This window comes from Pleurodeles waltl, chromosome 6 (genome assembly GCF_031143425.1).
Source record: "Pleurodeles waltl isolate 20211129_DDA chromosome 6, aPleWal1.hap1.20221129, whole genome shotgun sequence".
Lineage (NCBI taxonomy): Eukaryota > Metazoa > Chordata > Amphibia > Caudata > Salamandridae > Pleurodeles > Pleurodeles waltl.
The window spans coordinates 589,468,226-589,494,715 of NC_090445.1; the positions used below are offsets into that span (position 1 = coordinate 589,468,226).

A 26,490-nucleotide genomic window follows, 5' to 3' on the forward strand; every position below is an offset into this window, starting at 1 on the left:
TAGAAACGGCCATCTGTATTATGGTTCATTGTACTTCATTTAAGAAAGGCCAGCTTTCTGGCATCGACGGGCGATTACATTCAGATTCTGCAGACTACTATGTTTTAATGTAGTTCAGTCTGCAGCAGTGGTGGAGCTGGATTACACAAATTAATTATTGAGATTAGTTGTCAGACTCGTAAAATTTAGGCTGCACCTTGCCACTCTGCGAAAACCTTCTTGGAAAATAAGCCTAGTGGGAAACTGCAGTACACATTCTTCTCGCACTGCACAAAACCATTAAGCTAATGGTCATTAGCACTGGTTTCCCATACATGTGGCACAGAAGACTTGAACTGAACCGAGCGTGAAATGGCTGTCTCTGCTCACTGGAAAGTACCCCAGCCTTAGGTCGTTTTTTTTTGTCTGATATGACTGTCAAGAGATGGCAATGTGTGATTTATTCCTAGACCTCCAGCTGAATACTTTTTCCTGAAGAGTTTGAGTTATTGCTTTAATTTGACACACAGCAACAATTGTTTTTCTAAGTCTCGCCTAAAACAGCGTTTGCTACAGTCTAATCCTTCACCCACTGATTGTAACACTAGTGTCAGAATGCAGGACAACAGTGTCCCGGTCACAATGCCTGCTGTTAACTTTGTGGGGATATATAAGTATTTGGCTCATTTATGCAAATTAATCCCCAAAATAAATCTTTGTTGATTGTTCACTGAACGAGATTAGCAAAGTAGGTCTCATTTCTATGCAATCATAAGCAGAAAAAGCAATATTTTATTTTGATTTTATCTTTTTCCTGTGTATGAAAGGTGTTGCGAAGTTGGATAATTTTAAAATGTTTTGATAGTGAGTGCTGACGTACCTGGGTTAGCCAGTTACTATGAAGGGAGCATTCTGGAATGTTGAGAAAAGATGGAGTGGGGCAGCTGATGGGAGGAGGATTGCAGCTGTATGGCTGTACAACAGCTCGGTCTCATAATAAATTACTTTAATACTCATCCTATCCTTTTTCCAAATTGTAAGATTATGAAGAGGCTGGATGAGTTAGAGTAATTTGTTGTGAGTGAGCAGTAGTACATCCATACTGCACCAGTTCTTCTTCCAGCGGTCTTCCCCTCGCCACCTTTCCCCAGCATTCAAGAATACTCCCTTCCCTGCAACCTTTAATTGGAGCGCAACACTTACAATGTCAAATTTCCAACAGCCTGGATGTACTTTTCTGCAACTAGTAGTAATTATACCCTAGTTTGCATGTCTCAGTGATACACGTACCTGAATGTGGTTACACTTTGCCTAGCTTGTTCTGCGGTGACATGCACACCTTATTGTGCACTGTGCCAAGTTAAATCTTCTTGCTTTTCTAAAGGTGATAAGCACACCTTAGATTGCTGATCTGTTGATTTTGTTGGTACTTGTACTTAATCACAGTAGGGAGAAACTCTAGTTGCACAACTTCTGGTAAAAAGTACATCTTTGCGTGTTCAGCAGTGATCCACCCAATTTAACTTGTACGTTTAACAATGATGCACACACACCCGTTTTCATTAGGACCCTGATTAAATACACTTGTCTTCTATATTACATTGTGACAGTAAACATTCTCTCTGCCTTCCCTGTTACGTTTACTTCCGTCTCTGGGTGAGCCACAGATGATCTGGCCAGAATATGGGACTGATGTGTTTTCTCCTACAAGGAAGAATAACATTTTATTTAATAGTTTAGGTCCGGAGGGATTACGTGCCCAAAGACAAATGGAAAAGAAACTTAGATCGTCTGATGACAGTGATGCGTTTAAACATGCCTTAGAGGACATGGTTATTATCAACCAGCTGTTTGTGCCTCTATTGTCAGATAACAATTTTTTCCAAAGCAAACGGAGAAAGTTGGAAACGATGGAGGGTTGTCTGTTCTTCAGAAGTTGGTAATTTAATGCAAATGTGGTTCTCTGCGAGAGGAACGTATCCATGATCACATTATTATGCTTACAAACTATTTCTACATATAGGAGAAGTTATGGGTGTGTTGTGATGCTTCTTTGAAGGAAATTATTGCAATTGTAAAGAAAGCAGAGATGTCTAAAATATGTACCCCGGTTACTATTAAGAATTCTGAGGTTTCTGAACCGGTTTCAGTGTGCAATTTTTCTGGGACCTCCTTCAAAAAAGAGAACAGGAATTGGAAACGGTCTGGAAAAGACCAGAATTGCTAAAGCTTATGCTGAAAGCTATAGGAATAACAAGCGGCCAAGCTATGTTAGATGTGGGAAGGAAGGACATTTGGCCAGAAACAAGAATTTTCCTGCTCTCACTCCCAAGAGTTCTTATTGTGGAATATTGGGACATTTTTCTAAGATATGCAAGAAAGAGTGGAAGTGTGAAAGTGACGTGTTATGGATAGTTCTGATGTTGAAAAGGAAGATCAGGAGGAAACGGGTCCCTAAAGCATTTTGTGATAGATTGTCCACTACTCACTGTATACTAATTGTTGTAGAAAAAGCCAACCTGTATGATGAAAATTGGAGGTTTGGCATTGAAAATTGTGGCTGAGTCAGGCTCATTATTCACCACTGTGCAACGACCAGTGTGGGGAGACCTATTTGGAAAAGCTTTGAATGAATGGGTGACTCCGACTGATAGAGATGCTGTCACATTCACAGATTAAAGAATCCCCACTGTATGGTGTAGGACTTTTATCTTTGAGTTTAAGGGTAGGAGAACGAAAGGGAAATTTTATCTGGTGGGGAGAGGCCCTTCAGTTTTAGGTTAGGTTGACCAAGGGGGCGAAAGGAATTGCTCAGAATGCTGATAGTAAAGACCAGAACTTGTTGTTAAGGGTTTTAATGGTGCACATTGAAGAAGAGATACAGAAATGTTTTCCCAAGGTATTTTCAGGTGCTGTGGGGAATTTGTGCTGAACGATGATGCGGAACCTGTGTTGTAATGTGAGGGGTATACCTTTTGAGTGTGAGGGATGATGTGATAACATAGTTGGACAGACTAAAGACAGAAGGTATTATTGATGCTCTAGAGCGCACAGAATGGTTGGCACCCTTGGTAGGTACCAAGAAGTCCAATGTTAAGATAATATTAGGCATTGGTCTTGGAGATCTAAATAAGAATACAGTTGTGGACAAGTTTCCACTTCTTCAGATCAGTGAGCTCTTGGCAAAAAACAAAGGAGTCAATTGGTTCTCCATAACTGATTTAACATTGATGTGGTTGGTTGAAGGGCTATCCACTATTTTGGCTTTTATATTAAGTTTGTGTGAATTTTGGCTAACTTAATGTTTAAATTAATTGCCACTCAAATGTTACACGTTCTTTTATTTTGTATTGCCATTTTTATGTTTCTATGCCATGGACTGCGGAGGTGTCAATTGTTAGTTATGTTCTTTATATTTTGTATGTGGTGTTGTAGCTTGTTGTGTTATTAAGGGGGAGAATGTGTAGTTTTTGGGTCAACCAGTTGCCATGGAATTAAGTGAGTATTCTGGAATGTTAAGAAAAGGTAGAGTGGGGAATGGCATTTGGGAGGAAGATTGGAGACTCATTCGGCCTCTGAGTTATCGTACAAGTGCCCCCTAGTGTTATTTCACGTAGCATGTATTAGACTTCATGTTCGTTCCCAATAGCAGTGAAAGGAAATACCCAAGGAAGTTAGCACTGCTGTAATCAGGACATAAGTCTGAAGAACAATAGTGTTGGGGGGCTACTAATTTTCAAATACAATTAAGTGACCTCGCAGGAGGTGACATCACAATAAGTCATTTAATACCCTTACTCTGGTGAGTGTTCAATCCCAAATCTATGTTTATTGAGGTTGGGTAAAAATATACAGCTGACAGTAAAGAAATGCGTCCATATTGCACTTCTGTTGACCAAAAGATGAGTGACAATGTACTGGGGGAAAGGATAATCTACCGAATGAAAAGCTGTCAGATCTTGCATACTGCAAGGAGCAAGTAGAAACATATCTATGAAATTACCACTAGTGTCTCAACTTGAGAATTTGTAGGAAAGCTTACCTATTGAGCACTGACAACAACTGAATTGTAACTTGTTAATGTTAACCCAGGTCACCCCATTCTTCGGCGACATTGATGCTAACTGGTAATTTGGGACAGGAGTAGGATTTGTAGCAGTCCCAGCTCTAAATCCAGTTCACTTTTTTTTTGATAGGTGCTTCTGGTCAGCAGCAGTCGTCACCCAGATCGTTGGATCGTTCCTGGAGGTGGCATGGAGCCCGAGGAGGAGCCCAACATGGCCGCTACCCGTGAAGTCTGTGAAGAGGTATATACCTTGCTGTAACTTTTTTCAGGGATACAGACCTATGTGCATAACTGATAAACTTTGTCCTAAAGTTAGTGTTGGAACAGATAAGACCATTGAAAAAGACAAGGACGTATCACCTTCACATCTTTTTAGACTCCCAATTTAACCAAGTATAGACAGTGTAATTGGTGAGAGTACACAATGACTTAATCAGCCCAGTCGGGGATAAAACTTCTTTTTACAGTTAACATTTAATATTTATACCTACAAGCGTCACAGACTAAAAGCAGAGAAGCTCAGATACTTACAGTGGCTGCAATGGTTTAACTCTAGTGATATGCTAGACAACTGATTTTTGCTCTGGGATTGGAATGTGGGTTCCTAATTTATATTCTTGAGGGTGCAGGAAACTGCATTTACCCAGCATCCATGTGTGTATTTGTTTGGCAAGTAATTTCAGTGTGAGGGAGCTCACTGTAGACCGAATTGTGCAGTGTGTTTTGGTTTCATTGTTGATATTATTGGGTACAATAGCAATAAGTAATTTTGTAAAGTACAGACAGTGGATTAACTATATACATTTTCACTGTGCACAGCAATGCTTTTTTATTACTGTAGGCTATCTAAGAAACTGATTTATTTGGAAACCAAGGACAGTTGCAACACGAATCCAGTATCTCAGTCCAATTTGTTTGTTCTACCCATCCATCCACGGGATGCAGAAAAGTCTTTTCTGATGATTCACATTTTTTTCATTGCCCATTTTTATGTTTATTTTCTAGTTGTCTAAAAACAAATCCTCATCTGCATACCTGCTGTTGTAGACTAGTTGAAGCAATGCAGCTTCACTCTCATAAGACCTGCGTGCTTTTGTTTGGGAATTTCAATCAGATTGTTCTTGTAAATGAGACCTCTTTCTTTGTCAAAAGTACACCTGATACTTCCGGGAATCCATCAACATTGTGACTGGCCGCCACTTGTCATGCTTACTGTAAGATGAATCCAAGTCCTTCTGTAATAGCAGTCTCTACATCACCTTTTGGGGCTTATTGACAACTGCTCTTTGAGAGAATGGTTAGGGCTCCAGGGTACCATACCCACACCCATTCAAGAGATAAACCTGCTAGGTGCTTACTCTTGGGAGTACCTTTTTTGGTAATCACCAGTTTGTAAGACTGGAGGTCCCGAAAATGCATTCAGACCTCTGAAGGTAATAGGCTAACAAAGGAAAATGAAAGTTAACATTTGCTTTACTTCAGTCAGTCTGCCGTCAGAATATAAAATAGTAGTATGTAAGCAGTAAAGTAATTGCAAATTAATTATCAGTTTGAGTGAGAGATTGTGTTTGTATATTGAAGTAAATGCCCTCTTTGGGTGGGTGCATCATGCCAAAACCTAAAATGCATAGGCAATTTGTTTCTTTTACCAAGCCCAGTGACTAGCACATAAGTTAGCATGAGGGGAGCTGTCAGATGAAAGCGAGTAAGGCTATGTAATTTTTTTAATGCTTTTTAGCCTTTCTCATTTTATTTTTAATTTTGCCTTGGCTAGCGGTAGCTTTACCTCGCAGGGGAGTCTGCAAGTGGATTGAAGGGGTTGCGGGACCCCAGTTTTGCATTTTGTTTAACCCACCTGTTTTTTTGGACTTGTGCTGCAGAGTGGCAGCTCCTGGTCACGCCCCCTCACAGGGATGGATATTTAAATACGCAGGAATGCCGTCTGCGCCACTGGCATGCACACCAAAGGAAAGACCGTCTGTGCTGCCCATTATGACGGTTTTGACTCCCACCAAGTCCTGAGTTGAATTTATTTGCACTCAACTCACCATCTTTGTGCCAGCTTCCAGGCCAGAATGCAAGGCCTTGACTTTTAATATCAAACTTGCCAAAACCCATGCCTTCAAGAGACTACTAATCAATCGCCTACCAGGCCACATTAATGGTTTCTCTCCATCAATAGGTGCCCTTTTAGAAGCAAGCCTGTGTGCAAATAATTTGACTGTACTAGGAGATTTCAATTATCATCTTGAAATCTTCAATGACAAAGATACAGAGGACCTTATTAACACACTCGCTAGTTTTGGTCTGTCCCAACTGGTGGATGGTCCTACCCACATTGCCGGCAATATGGTGGATGGGATATTCTCAAACAGTCCATCCTTTGTGCTGTTTGACACTGATGTGGACTGACCATCAAGCCGTTATATTTGAGCTACAACTACAGTGCAGCACCATGTTAGGAAAAATATCTGTAATGCTTTCAAGTCTCGGCACAAAATAAAATTCAGGCGGCACTACTAATTCAAATTCTTGCTCTGGGGCAGCCAGGTATCTCAGTGGATCTGGATCTAGCTACCACCTTTTATGAAAAATGGTTGTCTTTGGCAGTCTCTTTGTCAGCTCCACTTAAAACCACTGTTTCCCACAAGGGCAAACCCTTGGCTTCCTGGTTCTCAGACAGTCTCAAACTGATGACACTAGCTTGTAAAAGACGAGAATGGAGATGGCGGAAGGAGTAAAGCAAGGCATTAAAAAAAAATACAAACTTGCTGTCAGCGCTTATAAACACTGCCTTAATTTTTAAAGAAAAATCCAGATACTTAACAAAAAGAATCAAACTAGCAAAACATTTGACCAAAGAACTCTTCCAGGTAGTCTCTAAACTCTCTACTGTGCCTGGTAATAACCAATTAGACAATAATCAGGATTTCTGTAATACGCTCACAACTTTCTTTTTCGTGAGAAAGTGGAGCACATCTACAACAAGTTTGAGCATAACTCCAACCCCTTTCAGAAAGTTAATAATCAGATGACCAGGGAAGTAGGTCATTCTACCTTTTCAGAATTCTCCACTATGACTAAGACTCAGGTTATGGTGCCAAGTCAGGATCTCCTCTTGCTCCCTGCCCTTCTGCCATAACTAAGTTAGCTTCTAAAACAATTGCTGTCCAGCATACTGACATCTTCAATGCCATATTTTAAGAAAGGTTACTTCCCTAAGTAGTGGAAGATTACCTCTATCCTCTCCTTACTGAAAGAATCTAGTTTAAATCCAACAGATCTTAACAACTATCAACCCATCTGTTGGTTGCCCCTGCCAGCAAAATTAGTGAAAGAACAATCACCTCCCCACCCCTCCCCACCTTGCACCAGGCCATGCAACAAATGCACTTAAACAGTCGAGGACAGCCAGGCCAAACTCTGTTGCAGAACATCGCTGAGAGGCCCAGCCCTGCTTGAGGTATATGATGCATTCTCATTCCAGAGATTCTTCTTACGAGTGCTCATCCTCCACATTAGAATAATTGGATAAGTCTAAAAAGAAGATACGTAAGAAGCTGAAGAACTTCTCCTCTTAGCCTAGCCGCTGCATCCCCAGGGTTCTTCCAAGCTGTAGACTGTCTTGAACTTCGGAACCGATCCTGGCCCTGATACTGATGCATTCAGAGTCCCTATGTCCATTGAAAATGCTGAAGCAAACGCAGACCTGTGCTGCTGCTGTTTGCTACTCTACTGGATCCCTTCAGCGTGCTTTTTGGGCCCCGAGGATACAAGGGGGGATCCATTTGGTCTACTGGTGGTTGATTTGTCCCAGACACACCCTCCGCCCTTGATTCTCTTCTGGGATTGGCCGTAACTCTATTGCTGGCGGAATGACCGATGCCCTTACTGGTGTGTCAATACAAGCACTGTAGGAGAAGCAAATAGTCCTTTCGTACATAGAAGTGAATCTGCAGCGATCCCCACCAAAGTCGCAACTTTTTCGCTCCTTATCTTATTCGTAGACACTTCCTTTACACTGCAGACTGGTTGACCAAGATGGCAGTGACCCTGATGCCTCCTCTGACCCTGGCCTACATTCACCTAGTCCTGGCCTGTCAAAGGAAGTCTGCTTTCTTCACCCTGGTCCTTTGGAGAGCCGCAGAGTTCCTAGATCTTCAAAAGCATACCAATGAGGTCAAGACAATCGTACCAACAGAGGTCCTGCAGCCTGGGAAGACCTCACAGGAACCACATCTGCCTTTTAACAAGACCTTAACAACACACTTTTGGTCAGGATCTTGCCCACCAGTTATTCGACTGATATCCAGGAGACACAGGACTGCCCCTACATATCCAGACTTTCTCCTGCAACACCCCACACTGGAGAGTCGGTGGTCCAGGCTTTTAGCAACCTACTTTAGTATCTAACAGTTACATAGTGGAATAATGGCAGTTTGTGATTCCAGAATAACTTCAAGCTGTAAAGTTGTTAAATAACTTTTTCCTTTCCTTTTCAACATGTTGGTAACCCTTGCCATGGTGTTTCTCTATAGATGACCCTGACCACAGATTTCCCAGTTTGTCAGACTCCCTTATGAAGGCACAGCTGTGTCCCTTGTGTCTCCATGTTGCCTGCCATGAACTCTGAAAATTTCTAGTGTCATAGCCTTTACTGTGAATTCCTGAAGTACCTTCTGTTCAGTGATAGTCCTAGCTGAAGCCTCATGCCATAAACTTCATTTAAACATTCACCCTGAGCACTACTTTACATGATTTCCATTTAACTCTGACCCATATGCACCCCATTTGAGTACTTGAGTAAGAGGGGAAAGAGATGCATTTGTAAAACAAAAGTGGGTGTTGCTTTTTACTTCGTTGAGTCCCTAGCTTAGGAGTAGTATGAGTTAGCGAATAGGCTGAGTCCAACAGATGCTGCAGTCTGCAAACCTTTAGTATTTCCACTTCTCTCCATAATCAGTTCATCTGCCTACCATGTACATTTTCTGTTTTCCTTAGGCGTGAGATCTATTAAAGTCTAGAACACATTTCACGACAGTCTAGATATCACTGCTCCATTAATCTTTGGAAAGACCACTGATCGTTTGAGGCACACAGGCAAACATTACACATGGCCCTGTAATCAAAGACTCTATAATGCAGTACATGCTGACCTCTGTGCCTGTTACCACCTCCTTCCTCTGAAATGACACCCCACTGACACCATAATAAACACCTCTCTAGACTATGTGTAGTAGGCTGAGGCATACTGTCCGTGCAACTGAGATGCATCTCCTGCAGCAGCGCTACTGAATTGTTATACCTTTTCAAGTAGGAGTAGAATCTATACTTTTGTCACAAGGAATGTAAAGGGGCTTTACAATTACAGTTTTCCAATAGTTGCCTAGTTAGTTTAATTTAGTGATCTTTGTGAGCCTTGCAAACTCATCCAGCCCCAGCAGACATAGTTGAACAGTAATTGTTACAGGATCAAAGACCTTCTCATTTGTCACATCCGTATCATATCTGCCCTGTGACTAAACCGCAGCTTGTGTACTCCACCCCACTCCTTCAAGCAGGTACTACTTACGTGCAGGTCAATGTTTGTGTCCCAGCTGTTTGCCTAGACAGCCCAAATCAGTGTGCTGTCATTAGTGCAAGTTACCACATTGGTCCCATCTCAAATCAACAAGTCCCAAAGCACTCCATCTCTCTGTTCCACCTTCTTCCAAATAATGGATATCACTTAATGGCAAAAAGCAGAAGACTCAATCTTCTGCTATTGCAGTGGGGCTTTTATACCCCAGTGGTTCCCCAGCCCAACAGGCAGAAGTGCTTGGGCCTATTCAAGAGCACAAAACAGGGTCACACAGCGAATGTAAGAATTTACACATTTCCAAACTCCATTCGTGTCGATTGAATGTTACCCTGAATTTTCACCCTGATAAACGTAATTCTAGTGCAAAGCCTAACCCCAATAAAATATGTATAAGTAAAATCTTGATAGCAAACATCACCGATGTTCTGATCTGGGGTTGATCTGGTCAGACAGTATTGTGTGTGTTTGTGGTTGCTTTGTCTGACTTACTCTCAGGCTGGGAAGGTGAAGGGCAGGAAGGAAGACACTTCAAGAGGCCTTGGCCAGTGCGCCTTCTTTCATCACCATCTTTCTGTTCCTGTCTAACAGTCTGGCAGCAAAGCTAAGCCAGTAACCGCCTCTTTGCTCTGTGGTTGCACACCACATGCCTCTAGTGCAAAGACACTGGCTCATGAAAGTGATCAGTTCCACATCTTGAGCCACTGCCATATGCTGCCAGGCTTTAGAAAGAAGTGGAACCTACTGTTACGCAGGAACTTGAACTTTGTAGAATACAACAGCAAGAAGTCATTTAAACACTATCACTCTACTTTTTTCTTTCACATGAAAAGATTAGTCTATGAAAAGGGGATCACAATGTTTATTCAAATGCTGAGAGACGGTGTCATGGATGGCAGCAGTGGTGGGAGTGGCGGTGGGGTTGGAGCCTCTTCCGAAAAGACACATATTGAGGTTCTCCCTGAAGACCGTGAGCGATGGGCTTTGTCTGAGGTATAGGGGTTGGTTGTTCCAGCTCTTTGCTGCTCCAAGCAGTCCCCTGCAAAAGTGGCCTTTAAGGTTGCTTCAGGCTCCAGTGTAGGCAGCCCTGCTGCTATTTCCGGCCTTAATCTCAGTGGCTTTAGACCTACTCCTGGTGACGCACAATGTGGTCGTTATGGAGAACTCAGGAGGTTTGCCAGTAGTCTCTGACCAGCAATCTGGGAAATGATGAATTAGTGATATGCTACATGCTACCACAATCTGTTGCATAGTACATGGGTTTGCGACAGGTTAGCCATCTTGTTTTGCTAAGCATGATGGAGGAATGTTTCTGCTTAGTTCGCTGAGATCCCTGCATCTTTAGGCAATGAGAAAGTTCGGACTCTTCCACCTTTTACTAATTGCTGAAGAGCCAATTGTGTGAAAAAACAAAGGGTTGAAAAGCTGTGGGGCTTCTCCTTTATCTTATAAACGGATTGGCTGCCGAAGTTATGTCCTGTAATAATCTTTAAACCTTAGTCAACATTGTGAAATTTGCAGAGTTCCTCCCATGTTAAGCTGAAGAACTATTTACAGCATCAGCAACTTAGATCAGTAAAGGTGTGGATACTGTGATTAGTGCCCAGGACAGCTCGATCTTTATCCACTGAGAAGTTTATGCCTGAGGACCTTCGTTCTTCTGGGAAATACAAAGACAAAGTCCTGGACTAATCCATTATTGTTAAAACCTTTTTTGCCTAGTCACTGATGAGGGCTTTTAAATGCAGGATTGTAGGCGCTGACCGATAAGTAAATATGTTTGATAATTCAACCCAAAGAATGGGTGCCTACCCGATTTATCAAGGTTTCCAAGCTTTTATGGTCAGAAGAACACCAAAAGGGAAGAAATCCAGGAGTTCAGAGGTTATCCCAAAAAGTGCAAATTTCCCTAAGCACAAATCTGCCTCATCTGTGGATGCAATCACGTTGGCTACATAACTCCTTACAAGGACTTCGGCTCCTTGTCTCTGCAGTGAGCATACATCTTCAGTGGGAGATCAGCTTATTTTGTTTGTAATCGGGCCTTTAACAATAAAGAACAAGATAGTGCTGAAAATAAGGTGTTTTCTAGAAATACCCTACAATAAGCTCTTGCGCTTTCTGTGCTTCACTTGCAACAGTTCTAAACTTACCAGACCTTATACAGGCTACTCAGGAGCTACTGGTGCACATAGCTATCTAGCTTGTTCAGGATCAGGGAAGTTCATTTATAGGTACCTCCGTGCTATCTAAAGGACCGGGGGCATCCGTCTTTGCCTAGGCCTGCAGGCTCTGAACCATTTTTTCCTAGTGAATGTTCTACCTAGTTAAATATGTAGCATCCCTTCCGTTGGTGATCACCATTATCAGTACAGGTGCTTCTTGTTTGCTTTCAACCTGCCTTGAAGGGTGTTTTCAGTGGTAAAGTAGCCTTCTATCCTATCCACTTGGAGTTTATTTTTACTTTGTAAACAGTTGGGTGATTCAAACTAAGGTCTGTAAGACATGGTCAGAAATCTTCAGTTGTTATATAACACCTACATAACTTAGATTTTTTTCATTACCACTAAGAAATTCTCAGCTACTCCCTTGTGAAAACTACAGCTGCTATAACTATAACCTGCTTATTGTTCCTTTTTGGAACATCAATCCCTTTGCCAGACAAACCGTAAGTGCTAAATCAGCCTGTTTCATATTTCATGTCAGCCCCTGACTACCACATGCTAGTTTCAGAAACGTCTTAACCTCATAAGCGCCTACTTTCATTTAGTTTCTTTTGTCCATCAGAAAATGTGTTCAATCCACCAGGGCGTTCATTGGGACGAAGTGCAAAAACCTCTATGGAAAAAATTTGCAAAATAATTGTGATTTCCTTTCATGATGACTTTAGGAGTTGAACCTTCTGGAAGGCCAATCATTTTATCCACAAATTGCACAAATAACGGTCCCTGTCAGCTGCTTGCACCTTACTGGTGAGTTCACTGCTAGGAACCGAACACTCACACTTTGTGAGCAGCCTAGGAAGTTAAGCACCTCAGGAATCACCTTGAGTTGAACACTATCTTTCTTCTGGGGAGCATGTTGTTCCTTCCTCTTTTATAGGGCAGAGGTGTCAATCCTCACAGACAACACAATAGCTGTGCTCTACTTAAACAAGCATGTTGGAGGAAAACTTGGGTCAGCTGTCTTTCTAACTATGGGAGAGAATGATTCACATATTTAGGAGGGTAAAGCAATACCCAATACAAACTGTAAACTTATACCAGCGTTACCCACTTTTCACATTACGCCTGTGTGCAGTATGGGATTCCCTAGGGAGTGCTCTTCATCTGTATTGTTCAGGAAAATTCCTCTCTTCCATTATTTTAAGGTTGTCATACTCCTATTTTGGAAGAGTTTGATTTTATTAGAAACTGAAGCTTTTTTCTCTGCACTGGATGACCACTTAATGCACGAGCTATGTTGCATATTAATGTGTCATAAAAATGTGGAATTGCACTGGGATAATGTGTGGTGCACTTCTGAAGGGCCAGGCTGGTTGTGTGTAGATAGATGGTTGTGTTGGAGTATCACAAAACACTTTCAGAGTGACAGGCTTCTATTTGAGAAGCTTGTTACATTTCTGGTCAGCCCAGTCAGTTTCTTGGGAGTGCAGCATACCCTGTGTACCTGAATCACAATGAAAGTAGTTTTTCTTGTTTACCTCTAGACAGCTCCGGCCCTCTTTGACCACTTTTTCCTGCCTCCTTTCTTGTATGATGCCTGCTTCTCCAATCAAATGTGGTAGTAGTAAAACGTCACAATAGCATGAAAATGGATTGTGAAACAACTGAAACGTTATGCTTATGTTATCAATCTCCCCATTAAAGATGGAACTCCTGTAGATGCCTAAAAATAGAAAAAGGGAAGGGCTTAAACTTAGATATTAAGTGCCCACGTCTGTGCCTGTGATCTTCTGACCCGTTTGTTTTTACTGGTTTGTCGATTGTTTGACTACAAATCCTTAACAATGCTCTTGACTGACACAGTGAAATCATTCCAGAGTGAATAATCTGTTTTTGTGTTGTTTGGTTTTCTACTATTAAGATGGTCTCCTGCATTCCAGGAGGTATTCTGTCAACAAGTCTCCTGATAAAAATAAAAGATCCATCTGTTCTGCTAGTGGAAGCAATTGAAAAGAACATAGTCCAATAAAATTCCTCTTTCACCTAACCCTTCCCATACTCTAATGGCAAACACTCCAAATGGTTTTCTTATTGACACGTGATGCTGAAGTTTTGGTCTTGGCTGTTTGCAGCTTTGTATGGGCCACTGAGACAGTCTTTCTAAATAGCCATTGACCCTCATTAAAAGAAAGACGGTTTGTCTATCACAGTGTTCCAGAGTTTGAAAACCACTATGAACAAACTTTCCTAAGCAGAGAGGCAAAACGTCAGAACATAATCCTTCCAAGATCCTAAATTGTTCTTCGTGAAAAAGAGTCGGAAGGGCTTGAATTACATTGGGATGCATGGTGAATAAAATTCATATGGTTCGATTTCATGTAAACAAATCTGTCAGCTTGAATGGGTTTTCTCAGGGAAGGAATGGTTTACATAAATGAGTTTCGAATGCAATTTTAAGTAGAATGGAATAAAGCTTATAATATGAAAAAGATCACAAGTGTGATTTAATTTAAATATTTGGAAAAAATGTCTAGTGCTCTGTACAGTGACCTGCTTTCGAGGATTTTGTTTCTTCACTGCAATTTCAGTACCCAGACCAGAGCTACTGTACAGATGACACTCAAACTTTTAAGTATAAACACTACATAGCTAATATAATTCTCTCTTGAATACAATAGGTGTGCTGCCATATGGAGAAGGTATTCCATTATTCCATATTTGGAGCCCAGCTTTACTATGAATTAGCTAATATCATTTTTCAAGAAAGCAGTTTTGGACCACATTGACATTAGAGCTAAGTGGGCAAAGTATGTTAAATTGTTCCATCGGGTGACATATCTTAAGAATGTTTAGCAGGACCTTGTCTCTTGTTGCTGTCTTATGATGTCTGAGGATGTGGAGACATTTTGGCGCCACTTGTACAAAAGGGTTTAGCGCTCACAAACGGAGAATCGGACCATATGCAACCACTAAATGGCCTTTTGACATGTACTAACCCTGTTTTGAGATTCAGTGCCCTATTACCGAATCACAAAATGGGATTGCAAGTTGGTATTATGAAGGGACGAGTTAAGGGTGTCCTTTCCTAATAGTGAGTTGCAGGGGAATGTATGAACGTTTTGCGACCGGAATTCGGTTGTAAAACATTCACATTTTACTGACTCCGCAAAGGAGGTGGTAACCCATGCACAAATGGGAAGGGGTTCCCAAGGGATCACTTCCCTTTTGTGAATGTGGGCACAAACATTTTTTTAAGAACAGTCAGTGGTCCCACGGACCACTGCCTACTCTTAAAGAAATGAAAAGAGAACTTTTTTTCATTTTAGTTTTCGAACTAAAAAAAAAACAATGCCTTTGATACCGGGCCATTTCCAGTGGGTTGCAGATTGCGACCTGCCTCATGAATATTGATGAGGCAGGTCTATTTGCGACCCACTAGGAATCACTAAATGTGTCTGAGACACATTAGTACATGGCAGTTTGCAACTTCCTAATAGATAGTCACAAAAAGTGTCAACTACGAAGTCTCAAACCAGTTTCTTCATAAATGTGGCCCTAAGCTTCCTTGTGTTTGGCATATAGGTTTTCTTAAACTGTTCACACTGCTCCAGCTGCCTCCAGTACTTCTTAAACGAGTAAGGTGCTCTAGTTCAAGTCTTTAACAATGAGCTTATTCTTTTTGTGGCTGCTCTGAAGCTTCACTGAAGGCAAACAGAAAATACTTTGCAGAATGACTTTGATTACCACTGTGTGCGTCATACTTTCTTCTTTAGCCTACGTGAACAGAATACTTAATCTACCTGAGGTGGAAGTGGGGGCGATGAAGTGGAAGGTCTTGTAGAAGTTAACTTTTTACAAAGGAAGGGAAAATGCCACCACACCAGTATGTTAATCTTAACTCGTTTGCTGAAGATGTAAACTGTAGCCCTGTGACCCTTGTTCTGTGACATTTCATTGATGAAGCCTCCAGGAAGATCAAAGTACAGAGGCATTTTCTTCTCGGATACGGCTGTGGTGAGTAAGGCAAACACTCCTCTGATGACTGATTAGCCATGTTTTCAAGTATTGTTTTCTTACTTATGATATGGGTATTTGGCCGATGTAAAAGCTGCTTGGATTTGATAGGGAAATATAAGACATTTTCTTTGTAAACTAACCTGACATTGAAAGCTTACATCTGGTAGTACTCACTAACCGTGAACTCACCCACCCTCAATATTGGTGAAGCCACTTAAATCCTTAAGAGCTAGTGACTTCCAACCATTTACCTCAAAATACATTTTCAGTTGCTCTGCAGCTTGGTTTCTTGCTTTATAAATACCCATAAACACGTCTGCTGTTCACCTGGAGTGCTGGCAGTGTCTGGCTTTTCCCAATTACACCGGGATCACAGTTTCCCTCGAAATTCTTTTCAAGTTTCCACAGTAATGAGACATTCGCTTCTTGCCAGTACCTTCCCTTGAAGTTGGGATAGCTATGAAAATGTATATTTATTGTTCCAGTGTTTAAGAAACTTTGTTGTTATTTAGGGTGGGTGACTATCCACCATAAGGAATAACTACCCTTGTCACTAAAATTAGCTTAATCCCCTGGTAGGTATGACACAGAGCAGAATGGCTTAATTTAGCATGATGTGTAAATGTTTTATGCATTATGAAACAGTAATATAGTCAAAATACTGAACAATATAAATCACAAACTGAATTAGAAAAACAGAGTAATATTTAATGAACAAAATGGCAAAAATAAAATATTGGGAACTGGAGATGTGCGTTTTTAAAGATGTAAAGGAAAATCGTGCCAAAAAGCACAAAGTGCCAATGATTATCGATGACGGCTCTAGACCAGGACATAGGTGCAATTTGAGGGCGCCCGCTACGGAGCGCAGGTCTGGACCTGTCCTGGCCAAAGATTTTAACTTCTGACTTAGCCTTTTAAATCCAAATGAACTACATTTCTAATGCTTCAGGAGTAAAGTGCGGAGGCACTTCGAAACTCAGAGGGTATCAGGCAAAGGCCAACACCAGGAAACAGTCCTGGTCCAATTGCCACTGGTCAGCTGGGTGCTTCCAGCAAAAGTCCTCTTATAGCTTGTTTTCTTCCTGTGGCCACACAAGAGGTCAGCCAGCTGGTACCCAATGGGTGATTAGCTGCGCTTTACGAATCCATGATTGATCGACCCTTTGAGTCCACTTCTTTGTCCTGATTCAAGAGGGAGCAGGTCCAGTCCTCTTCTGATCTTCTGCTGGTCCTGAAAATGTTCTAAATTAAGTGCATGCTTGATAATGCCACTTTTATGCCTGGCACGAGCAGGTGGGTGAGGAGAACTCCGGGTCATGCCCTAACCAGTGGGATGAAAGTTTCTGGGCCAACCTCACCCACCTTTTCAGCAGTTCCTGTTTGCCTTACTGCAAGCAGGCCCACAATGTCTTGTCCTAGAGCGTTTTTAAGAAGGTGAATGTTTTCGACCACACTAAACTTAGGCTCTTACGCGGTGAGTGAGTATATGGAGTGTATTATGGTAATCCTAGTGTCCTTCCACATCTAATTCTAAAATCCAGTATGAGACAGATACTATACCAACAACAATCCCAGAGACAGAGTCTGGTAGGACAAAAGCTGCGTCTTTTAGCAACCAGACATGGCATCCACAAGAATCCTCTTGACATCCTGTTCTCTCCGTTTTAAGTGTGCCTAAGGGTAGCATGTGACTCAACAGACTTGTGAAGCAGGAGTTGATAGTTTGATGTCACAGGATGCCCACAGCCCCCACTTTGAATATTCTCTGGAGCCCAGCGGAATGATCTCGGACCATTCAGGTCAGCCTGTTTGCTCCATTTTCACATTTCACACCTATTCATGCTGAGCCCAGGCTGAGAGCTGGTAGAGGTTTTTGCTAATTAGCCCTTTTACAGTCAGACAAGTAACTGGTATCTTTATAAACGTTTCTTATCCATAATATTTACTAAAAATCCAACTTCCACTTGAATTGGGTTTTTATAAATATCAAAAATAGTTGTTTCATAATTTTTCTAGCTGGTCCCACTCCCTAGATACAGTTATGTTTTTATCTGATAGAGACTTACAGTTGCAGATTCCTTACCTTAGAAGTTCCCTAGGCGTCAGACTGGATCTGTAGATTTTTCTTCAAGCTGTACCCTTGCGTGCAGTCAGGTGACTTTATTCGACTCCGCTTCCGTCGTGGTCGCTGCGATGATGTCTGGATTATGTATATGCGCTGCCTCGGCGTAGTGACGTCCATTCTTTTTTTTTCTGCGTCACAAGCTGATCCTGCGAGAGCTACTCTGGTCGCTTTTTAACCAATTTTTGACACTTTTGTCAATTTTTGGGCGGTGGTGGGGCTTTTGGTACGTTGAGGATGTCCCCGAAGGCAGGTTTCAAACCTTCCGGGGTCTGCCACAGCATGATGTCAGAGACAAATCTGCATTGGGTCTGTTTGTGGTGTATGGAATGCGACCACGCCCGAAGTCGTGCTCAGAGTGCCAGGCCATGCTCCTGAAGGCTTTGAGGGAGAGTTGCATCCACTGCATCGCTCCCGCTTGAGAGGAAGGTCTCTAGACCATTCGCGGAGTCACCACCATTTGTCGTCCACAAAGTCTTCGGGTTACTCAGGTAAGAAGTTGAAGAAGGCTAGGTATTTTACTTCTCTGCGTCACTCGGCTGATGCGACCCGGGTGGAGCGTCAGTGCTCCAGGCCCCCGTCCACTAAGCCTATTCCTGGGCCTGCTCTGCACCTCCCCGAGTTTCCGGGAGCTGGAATGACCCCTGTCCAATTAAAAGAATTTTATGAGGCCATGCTCCTCACATTTGGGCAGTCGGACCCTACTGTAGTGGTTTCAGGGCCTGGGGATTCGGATGGGGGCCTTTTGGGTTCCGCACCAGCTGCTTTGCCACAGAGGGACCCTCCGGAATTGCTACTGCATCCCTGCTGACGCCGCTTCTGACTTCTATGGGGCCTACTCCCCCCAGGTCGGACTCTGACTCTTTCTTTGGGGCACGAATACGAGGAAGGATTGGAGGGGTCTCTAGACCCTTATGAATACCAGCTGGATGACCTAACACAGACTGGGCACATGAATTGGGTGAGGCGAGAGGTCTGGATACTTCTCCAGACGCTGGCTTGCTTTCTCCTCCTACCGTGGCTACGCAGAGGGAGCCTCTTACTCTGCGATGGTCATTGGGGCGTCTGAGGTCCTTGGTCTCGAGCTGCCCACTGTAGGAGTCAGGACTAATCTCCTGATAGAGATGCTTTAGTCTGGGTCTTCAGCTTCGGAGCCTCTCCCCCTTCATTGAAGCCTTCACTGATGTCCTTCTGGGTACTTGGTCCAGACCCAGCACAGGGGCTCCTGTGAATAGGATAATCTCTTGCCAACGGTCCGCCCCGAAAAACTCTAAATTCCTGTCCCAGCACCCAACGCCTTAGAGCCTTGTTATCCAGGCATTCCCTTCCACTCCCCTAGATATGGAATGAAAGAGACTGGACCAAATTGGAAAGAAGATGTTTTCTTCCTCCAATCAGGGGCTGCGGTCAGTGAACACCCCATGCCTTTTGGGCCGCTATCCACTCCTTGTGGGATATGGTCGCTCAAGTTCTACTGCAGATCCTGGAGGAGGCCCAAGCTTTCGTCTCCCAAACCGTTGCTGATGGGAGAAACGCTGCGAAGTTCACTATTCGTTGTGGGCTGGACATGACCGACTCTCTGGGTAGATCGGTTGCGTTGACGGTGGTAAGGACATCAGTTTTTTCAGAGGATGTTCAACAGACCCTTATAGACAGGTCCTTTGATGGCACTGGTCTCTATGGAGACCAGGGGTACTCTGCGCTTGAGAGGTTCAAGAAGTGCCAGGCAATGGCTCGGTCCCTTGACCTTTTGACTGCGTCTCAACCTCAACAGTACACCTTTTGCCCCTTTTGTGGCCACGGAAGGGGCTCAATGTCTCGTCCCATTCCCAGCCACTGTGCCACCCACGCCACTCAGCCCCTACGTGGCCAGGGATGCGGAATCCCACGAGCCCGTGGCACAGGGAACCAGAGGTCTACCCAGTCCATCTCCGTCCCTGCTACAGCTTCCAAAACGCCCTTGTCTGTACCCCCATCTCAAACCAGTTGGCGGCAAGATTCGCCATCACGTGCCCCACTGGGAATCCATCACTTCAGACAGGTGGATTTTGCAGATCGTCCGAAGGGGCTACTCCCTCCCCTTAGAGACTGCCCCATCGGCCATGTCTCCATCCTATAGCCGCTTACCGGAGGATCATCTGGTATTTCCCAGCGAGGAAGTCGCTACTCTCTTGGCCAAGGGAGCCATAGAGAGGGTCCCTGCGCCAGAAGAAGGTTGTGGTTGTTATTCTTCCTACTTCCTGGCGCCCAAAACGGACAAGGGCTTACGTTGTATCATAGACCTTCGGGCCCTCAATCTCTTCCTCAAAAAGGAGAAGTTCAAAATGCTCGCTTTGACTCAGGTCTTGTCTGCCTTGAATCCAAGAGACAGGATGGTAGCGTGAGACTTGCAGGATGCTTATTTCTATATCCCATTCCCACCTGCCCAGAGACGCTACCTACGATTTGTGATAGGTCAGAGCACTTACAATTTACCATGCTCCCCTTTGGCCTTACCAGCGCCCCTTGAGTGTTCATGAAAGTGACAGCGGAGGTTGTAGCTCATCTGTGGAGGTTAAGGGTTTCAGTCTTCCCCTACCTCGACGACTGGCTATTGAAAGCGGACTTGCCCCAAACCGTCAGACTACGGCGAACCTCTTGCAAACGCTTGGGTTCACTATAAACATGCAAGGTCACTCCTGACTCCCTCTAAGGCGCTTCCTTTCATTGGAGCTGTGTGGTTTCGGACCGATCCTCTCAAAAAGCGAGTCGAGGATATTCAGGCTATGATTCTAATGTTTCAGCCTATATCCTGGATTTAGGTGAGAATGACTCTGAGGCTGTTGGGCTTCATGGCCTCCTGCATCCTACTAGTGACACATGCCAGATGGCATATGCAGGCTCTGTAGTGGGACTTGAAGTTCCAGTGTGCCCAGCAACAGGGGAATCTCTCTGACATGGTCCAGATCTCAGAGAGGGTTGCAAAAGATCTGCAGTGGTGGCTTTCGAATCCGGGTTGGGTCAGTGGTAGATCCCTCTCCCTCCTCCCCAACCAGATGTGGCAGACGTGTTACTCAGGGAATGGGGCAGCCACATGGAAGAGGTGGAGATCACAGGTCACTGGTCTGCGGCGCAGTCTGGACTTCACATCAGTCTTCTGATGCTCCGGGTGATCTGGCTTGCTTTAAAGCATTCCTTCCCTCTCTCAAAGGGAAGGTGGTGTAGGTGTTCACAGACAACACTACCGCCATGTGGTACTGCAGCAAACAAGCCGGAGTACGGTCCTGGACCCTTTGTCAAGAGTCTCTGCATTTCCCTGGTGGTTCAACATTTTGTAGACTGTCTGAAAGCCAGAGCAAACAAACTCAGCCATCAATGCATAGTCTATCACGAATGGTGTCTCCATGTGGAGGTGGCGCAAGGTCTCTCTCTTTCAGCAGTGGGGAAAGCCTTGGTTAGATCTGTTCGCCTCCACAGAGAACACGCAATGTCAGCTTTGCGTGTTGGAGTTTGCAAGGCAGCCCTCTGCGACGCTTTTCGTCTCGAGTGGAACTCTGGCCTCCTTTACGCCTTACCGCTTATACTAGTTCTGCCCAGAGTTCTGAAGAAGATCAAGATCGACTGAGTCCAAGTAATCCTTGTGGCTCCAGACTGGGCACGGAGAGTATGGTATCTAGAGCGACTGAGCATGGACACAGATCCTCCAGTCAGACTGTCTCTTAGGGAGGAACTTCTATTGCAGCAACAGGGGACAGTCCTCCACCCGAACTTGTCCAATCTTCCTCTTCATGCATGATGATTGAGAGGTGGCAGTTGACATCTCTTGACCATCCCAAAAGCTGTGATGTTATCTTGGCAGCCAGGTGTCCCTCCACCAAAACGGTATACGCCAGTCATTGGCATAAATTTGTGGTATGGTGTACCAACAAGTCTGTTGACCCCCTCTCTGCTGCTCTCTCTGAGGTTCTAGTGTTCATCCTCTCTTCAGCCCAGCAGGGCTCTGCTTTGGGCACTCTTAAAGGTTACTTATCGGTTATCTCAGCCTTTCTTAGATTGCCAGACCAACCTTCTCTTTTTAAATATCCTATTGTCGGTAAGGGACTCACCCATTTGTTTCCTCCTACTCTGTTTATCATTCCTCAGTGGGACATCAATCTTGTTCTTACTTACTTGATGTGTGCTTCCTTTGAGCTGCTACACAATTGTCCCTTGTGGCTCCTTACTCTTAAAACTGCATTTCTTGTTGCCATCACCTCTGCTCGCAGAGTGAGCGAGCATCAGGCTATTTCTTCAAAGCTCCCATTTTTGTCTGTCATGACAAAGTGGTGCTCCATACGGGGACCTCTTTCCTTCCAAAGTAGTCACACCTTTTCATGTAGGCCAATCCATCACTTTGCCTACTTTTCACACACACCCACATCCTTCTCATGAAGAAGAGAGACTCCACTGTATGGATCCAAAAAGAGTGTTGGCTCTCTTCCTCAACCGTACCAAAGATTTCCGGGTGGATGATCAGCTTTTTGTTGGATATGTGAGTGCGAAGAAAGGGAAGGTGGTGCAAAAGCGTACCATCTCACAAATAGGTACTACTTTGCATAAAAATGTGCTACGTTTTCTCTAAGAAGCAAGACACTAAAGGCTTGCGCGCTCACTCCACCAGAGCAACTGCTGCCACCACAGCGTTAGCATACGGAGTTCCTGTTCTGGATATCTGTTAAGCAGCAATGTGGGTATCCCTGCACATGTTTACAAAGCATTACTGCCTGGACAGTCAGGTCTGCAGAGACGGCTACTTTGGTTGTTGGGTCCTTCAGGACTTCCTGGTATGATCTTGGTTCATAGCCCACTACCGAGGATGGTATTGCTTGGGTGTCCATTCTAAGGTAAGGAATCTACATCTAGAAGTCTCTATCAGATGAACAAGTTAATTACCTTCGGTAACTATTTATCTGGTAGAGACATATTCTAGTTGCAGATTCCTCACCGACCCAGCCAACCTCCCTGCTTGCAAACTAATTTCTAGGGACAGTGATTCTCCTTTCAGGGCCTTAGTTTTGGCACACCATTCCCAGTGTTCTTCATGGCTCTGTGCTTTGGCGTGGAAAGTCGTGATAAGAAACTGACGTCACTATGCTGAGGGGCCTCCTATATACAACCCTGATGTCATCACGGTGACCACGATGCCAAAGATGGACGCAGTCTCGACCTATGCCAACGACAGACGTAGAGTCGACAGTTGCCACCTGATGGCGTGCAAGGGTACTGCTTGCAGAAAAATCTCCAGATCCAGTCTGACACCTGGAGAAATTCTAATGTAAGAAATCTAAAGCTAGAATATGTCTCTACCAGATAAATCGTTACCGAAGGTATGTAACTTGTTCATCTGAACTCTAATTTTCTGCATAGGACAGCTAGGAATGTCTAAAAATTAGCTTTTTGCGCCTTGTCACTATAGGACATGATATAATTGATTTTATTGCTTGCTACACATACAAATGCCATGCACCTTTCCCTGTCAGTCGCAAGACCTACACTGGGTTGACTCAGTATTTAAAAATACGTTTTTCTCCTGTCATTTTTTTTTATTTTAACTGGTCATACTGCAGGCTTTACACTGCAGCTGTTAAGCTAATAATGGGTGGTCTGAAGTGATGTTTGCCCTGCCACTGTAGTGGATGGCACAATAGGTGCTGCAGTCCACTACTAGCATTTCACTTCCAAACCCTGGGTGCACTTTCTATGCTGTACATCATGGACATATGGGCAAGTTAAATATCCCAGTTGGGAATATTATAATTCAACCATGTTTAAACGAGGGGCACATGCACTCAACTCCTGGTTAGTAGGGGGTAAAGTGCACTGAGTTCAAAAGCTAGCAAATATATGGGATCCAGCAAAAGGTGAAAAATGGAGGTTGCAGGTGTTTTTTGTTGGCCTTTTTCTACGCCTTTTTCTCATGAAGTAATTTCTTTCGTATCAAAATGCTATTTCATGCTAAGGACCGTGTCTGTGCCCTTGACATAAACATTTGCATTTTCATTCCCTTTTTGGTGCATTGTACCTATTTTTAATATTACGGTCAGCCAGTTTGGCAATCCCACAAGTATTATGCAAGTAACTGATCCATTAACACAAGCCCCAGACTTGATGCTCACTTTGGGTGGATACCCCCATTCTGTCCTCTGCTACTTCCACCCTCACTTTTGCTTCTGTTTGAAATTTCATAACCTGATGAAATTGGTACTTTAACCCAATATCCTTAAGAAATCACTGTAGTTAGTAACCTTTTGAGTATTTCATAACTACTTCATGGAAAACAACAGCTAGTGGTTAGATAAATGAAAGATCTAGTACAGAAACTAAACAATAAGGTATGGACAACAGTGTGTGAATTAGCTACTGACTGACATCTGACAGCTGCACTTCTGTTTTATTCTTCAGAGTACATATTAACATGCGTTATGAATAGGGTCAAACTGGAACTTAAAATAGATGAGGGCACTAAAATAAAAGTGGCACCCTTTAGGGAATCCAACATCTGAAAAAGTGACCCTACATTTGGAAATTGGGAAGTTTTAAACTTGTAAAAATAAGATGTATATGTGTTTTGCAAGAAATGGAGACTGCCTGAATTGTTGCTTGCGGAAGGCAATGTTATGTGTGAAACCGGAAGCAAATATCAGCCCAGAAGACCATAAAACAGGCACACAAACAGCCAAGAAACGACCCACACACCGACCTCTCAGACCAGCCCTTTGGGCACTGACAGATTCCCCTGTAGGTCAGTCCGACCCTGTTTGTGAACGTCCCTTTGTTAATCAAAACAAAATTCTAAACTGCTGTAACCGGAGACATCGGTCAGCCATTGGTCAAGACTGCTCTCGATCCGCACAAAGCAGTTTTAGTCGGTTTCAAGACTACTCCTGAGCCACACTGTAGCTATTTTAGTCAGCTGCTGCTCATGCTGCCCATTATAGTAGAAAAGTGCAGTAACTAAAACAAAACCCCTAGTAGAAAGCCATTTGTTAAAGTAAAACAACGCAGCATGCTGAGAGCTGGGCAAAGCTTTTTTTTAATTTTTTTAACATTACCCTATGCAAATGGTTCTGATTTTTAGGATCTGGCCTGCGAGGGCATGTGCTCTTATTTGGGAGACACTATTGTCTGCAAGAAGGGCTTGACGCCTATCCATTGCTCACCATTTGTTGGCTTCAGTGTCACTCATTTGCAGCCTCCTTAATTGGCTAGTGCAGACCAACCATCACTTCTGATACTTAATCAATGCATGTCCATTGCTCCAGACATCAATTAAGGGACTATTTCTCCCCCACTCCTCTGCCTGCTTCTCCCTCATAGCACTTTTTCCATCTGGTTTTGCATTGCTCCCTATAGCGCCATCTTCCACACCTCTATCCCTTGCATAGCACCTCATGTAAGGACGTGTTCTGACTTGGAAGTATATGGGAAAATGTTGTGACTGGCTAAAGGTTGTGGTGTGAAAAGCAAGCAGAACTCATTCCAAACTGTCCTCTGCTAAGGACTCTGCCCCAGCCCGCTGGCATTTTTGAGGCTTGTTACACAACCACATTTCTCTGTTCTCACAAAACAGGGAAGCAGTGGTTGCTTGGATTCCGTGCAGCATCCATGTGTTCTTTTTGTAGTATTTTATAGCAAGGTGTAAGAACTGACTAGGAAATGTTATACGATTTTGTTTTGCCTTTCTGAGCATCCCTTGTTTTCACATTTCCGTTGGTGGTTTTATTCTTGTGTTGAATGTGTCTTCTTTCTGTATATGATCTCTAAACTCTGTGCCCATTCCCACAAGTCTCCTCGGGTGAGCATTATATGCTGTAGTGTTTCTCACTTTAAGTGCCTCCTCTGTTGGGGCTGTCTCAGAGAGCTCCAAGCGCTGTAATAACAAAGACATTTCCAGGTGCAGTAGCACTAAGTGTTCGAATTATCCAACACTAGACCTCTTTTTACTTGACCTCAAAAAGATGAGTTGTTTCTTGTCAGGGTTTATAAACCCTGACCTAAATATAGGCACTTTTGTTGGTGGCATTAACCTACTGAGCTATATGCTGAAAGATTGAAATCCAGTCTCTCAACAAAATGTCCTCTTCTGATGGATACAACTACCTGTGGCCCCCTCGGAAACATTCCACCCCGCACATATGTGTATATATATGTGTATATATATGTGTATATATATATGTGTATATATATATGTATGTGTATATATATATGTATGTGTATATATATATGTATGTGTATATATATGTATGTGTATATATATATGTATGTGTATATATATGTGTATGTATATATGTATGTGTGTGTATATATGTGTGTGTGTGTATATATGTGTGTGTGTATATATATATGTGTGTGTATATATATATGTGTGTGTATATATATATGTGTGTGTATATATATATGTGTATATGTGTATATAGATCTCTCTCTCTCTCTCTCTCTCTCTCTCTCTCTCTCTCTCTCTCTCTGAAACTGGCCTTTGATAGCGAAGCGCCTCTCTGCCGGTGCAGGTGTTAGGGTTCAGGGCAAGGACCCTCAATAGTCC

The 26,490-nt window shown here is 43.3% G+C and overlaps 1 protein-coding gene across 2 annotated transcripts in view; it reads left to right on the plus strand.

Moving 5' to 3' along the window:
• NUDT3 (nudix hydrolase 3) overlaps positions 1–26,490 on the plus strand; it is a 255,460-nt gene that overhangs the window by 84,666 nt on the left and 144,304 nt on the right. For both annotated transcript variants that reach the window (XM_069238841.1, XM_069238842.1), the window contains exon 2: positions 4,176–4,286. In XM_069238841.1, the coding sequence (XP_069094942.1) occupies positions 4,176–4,286 (111 nt within the window). The remainder of the gene's footprint in view (positions 1–4,175; positions 4,287–26,490) is intronic.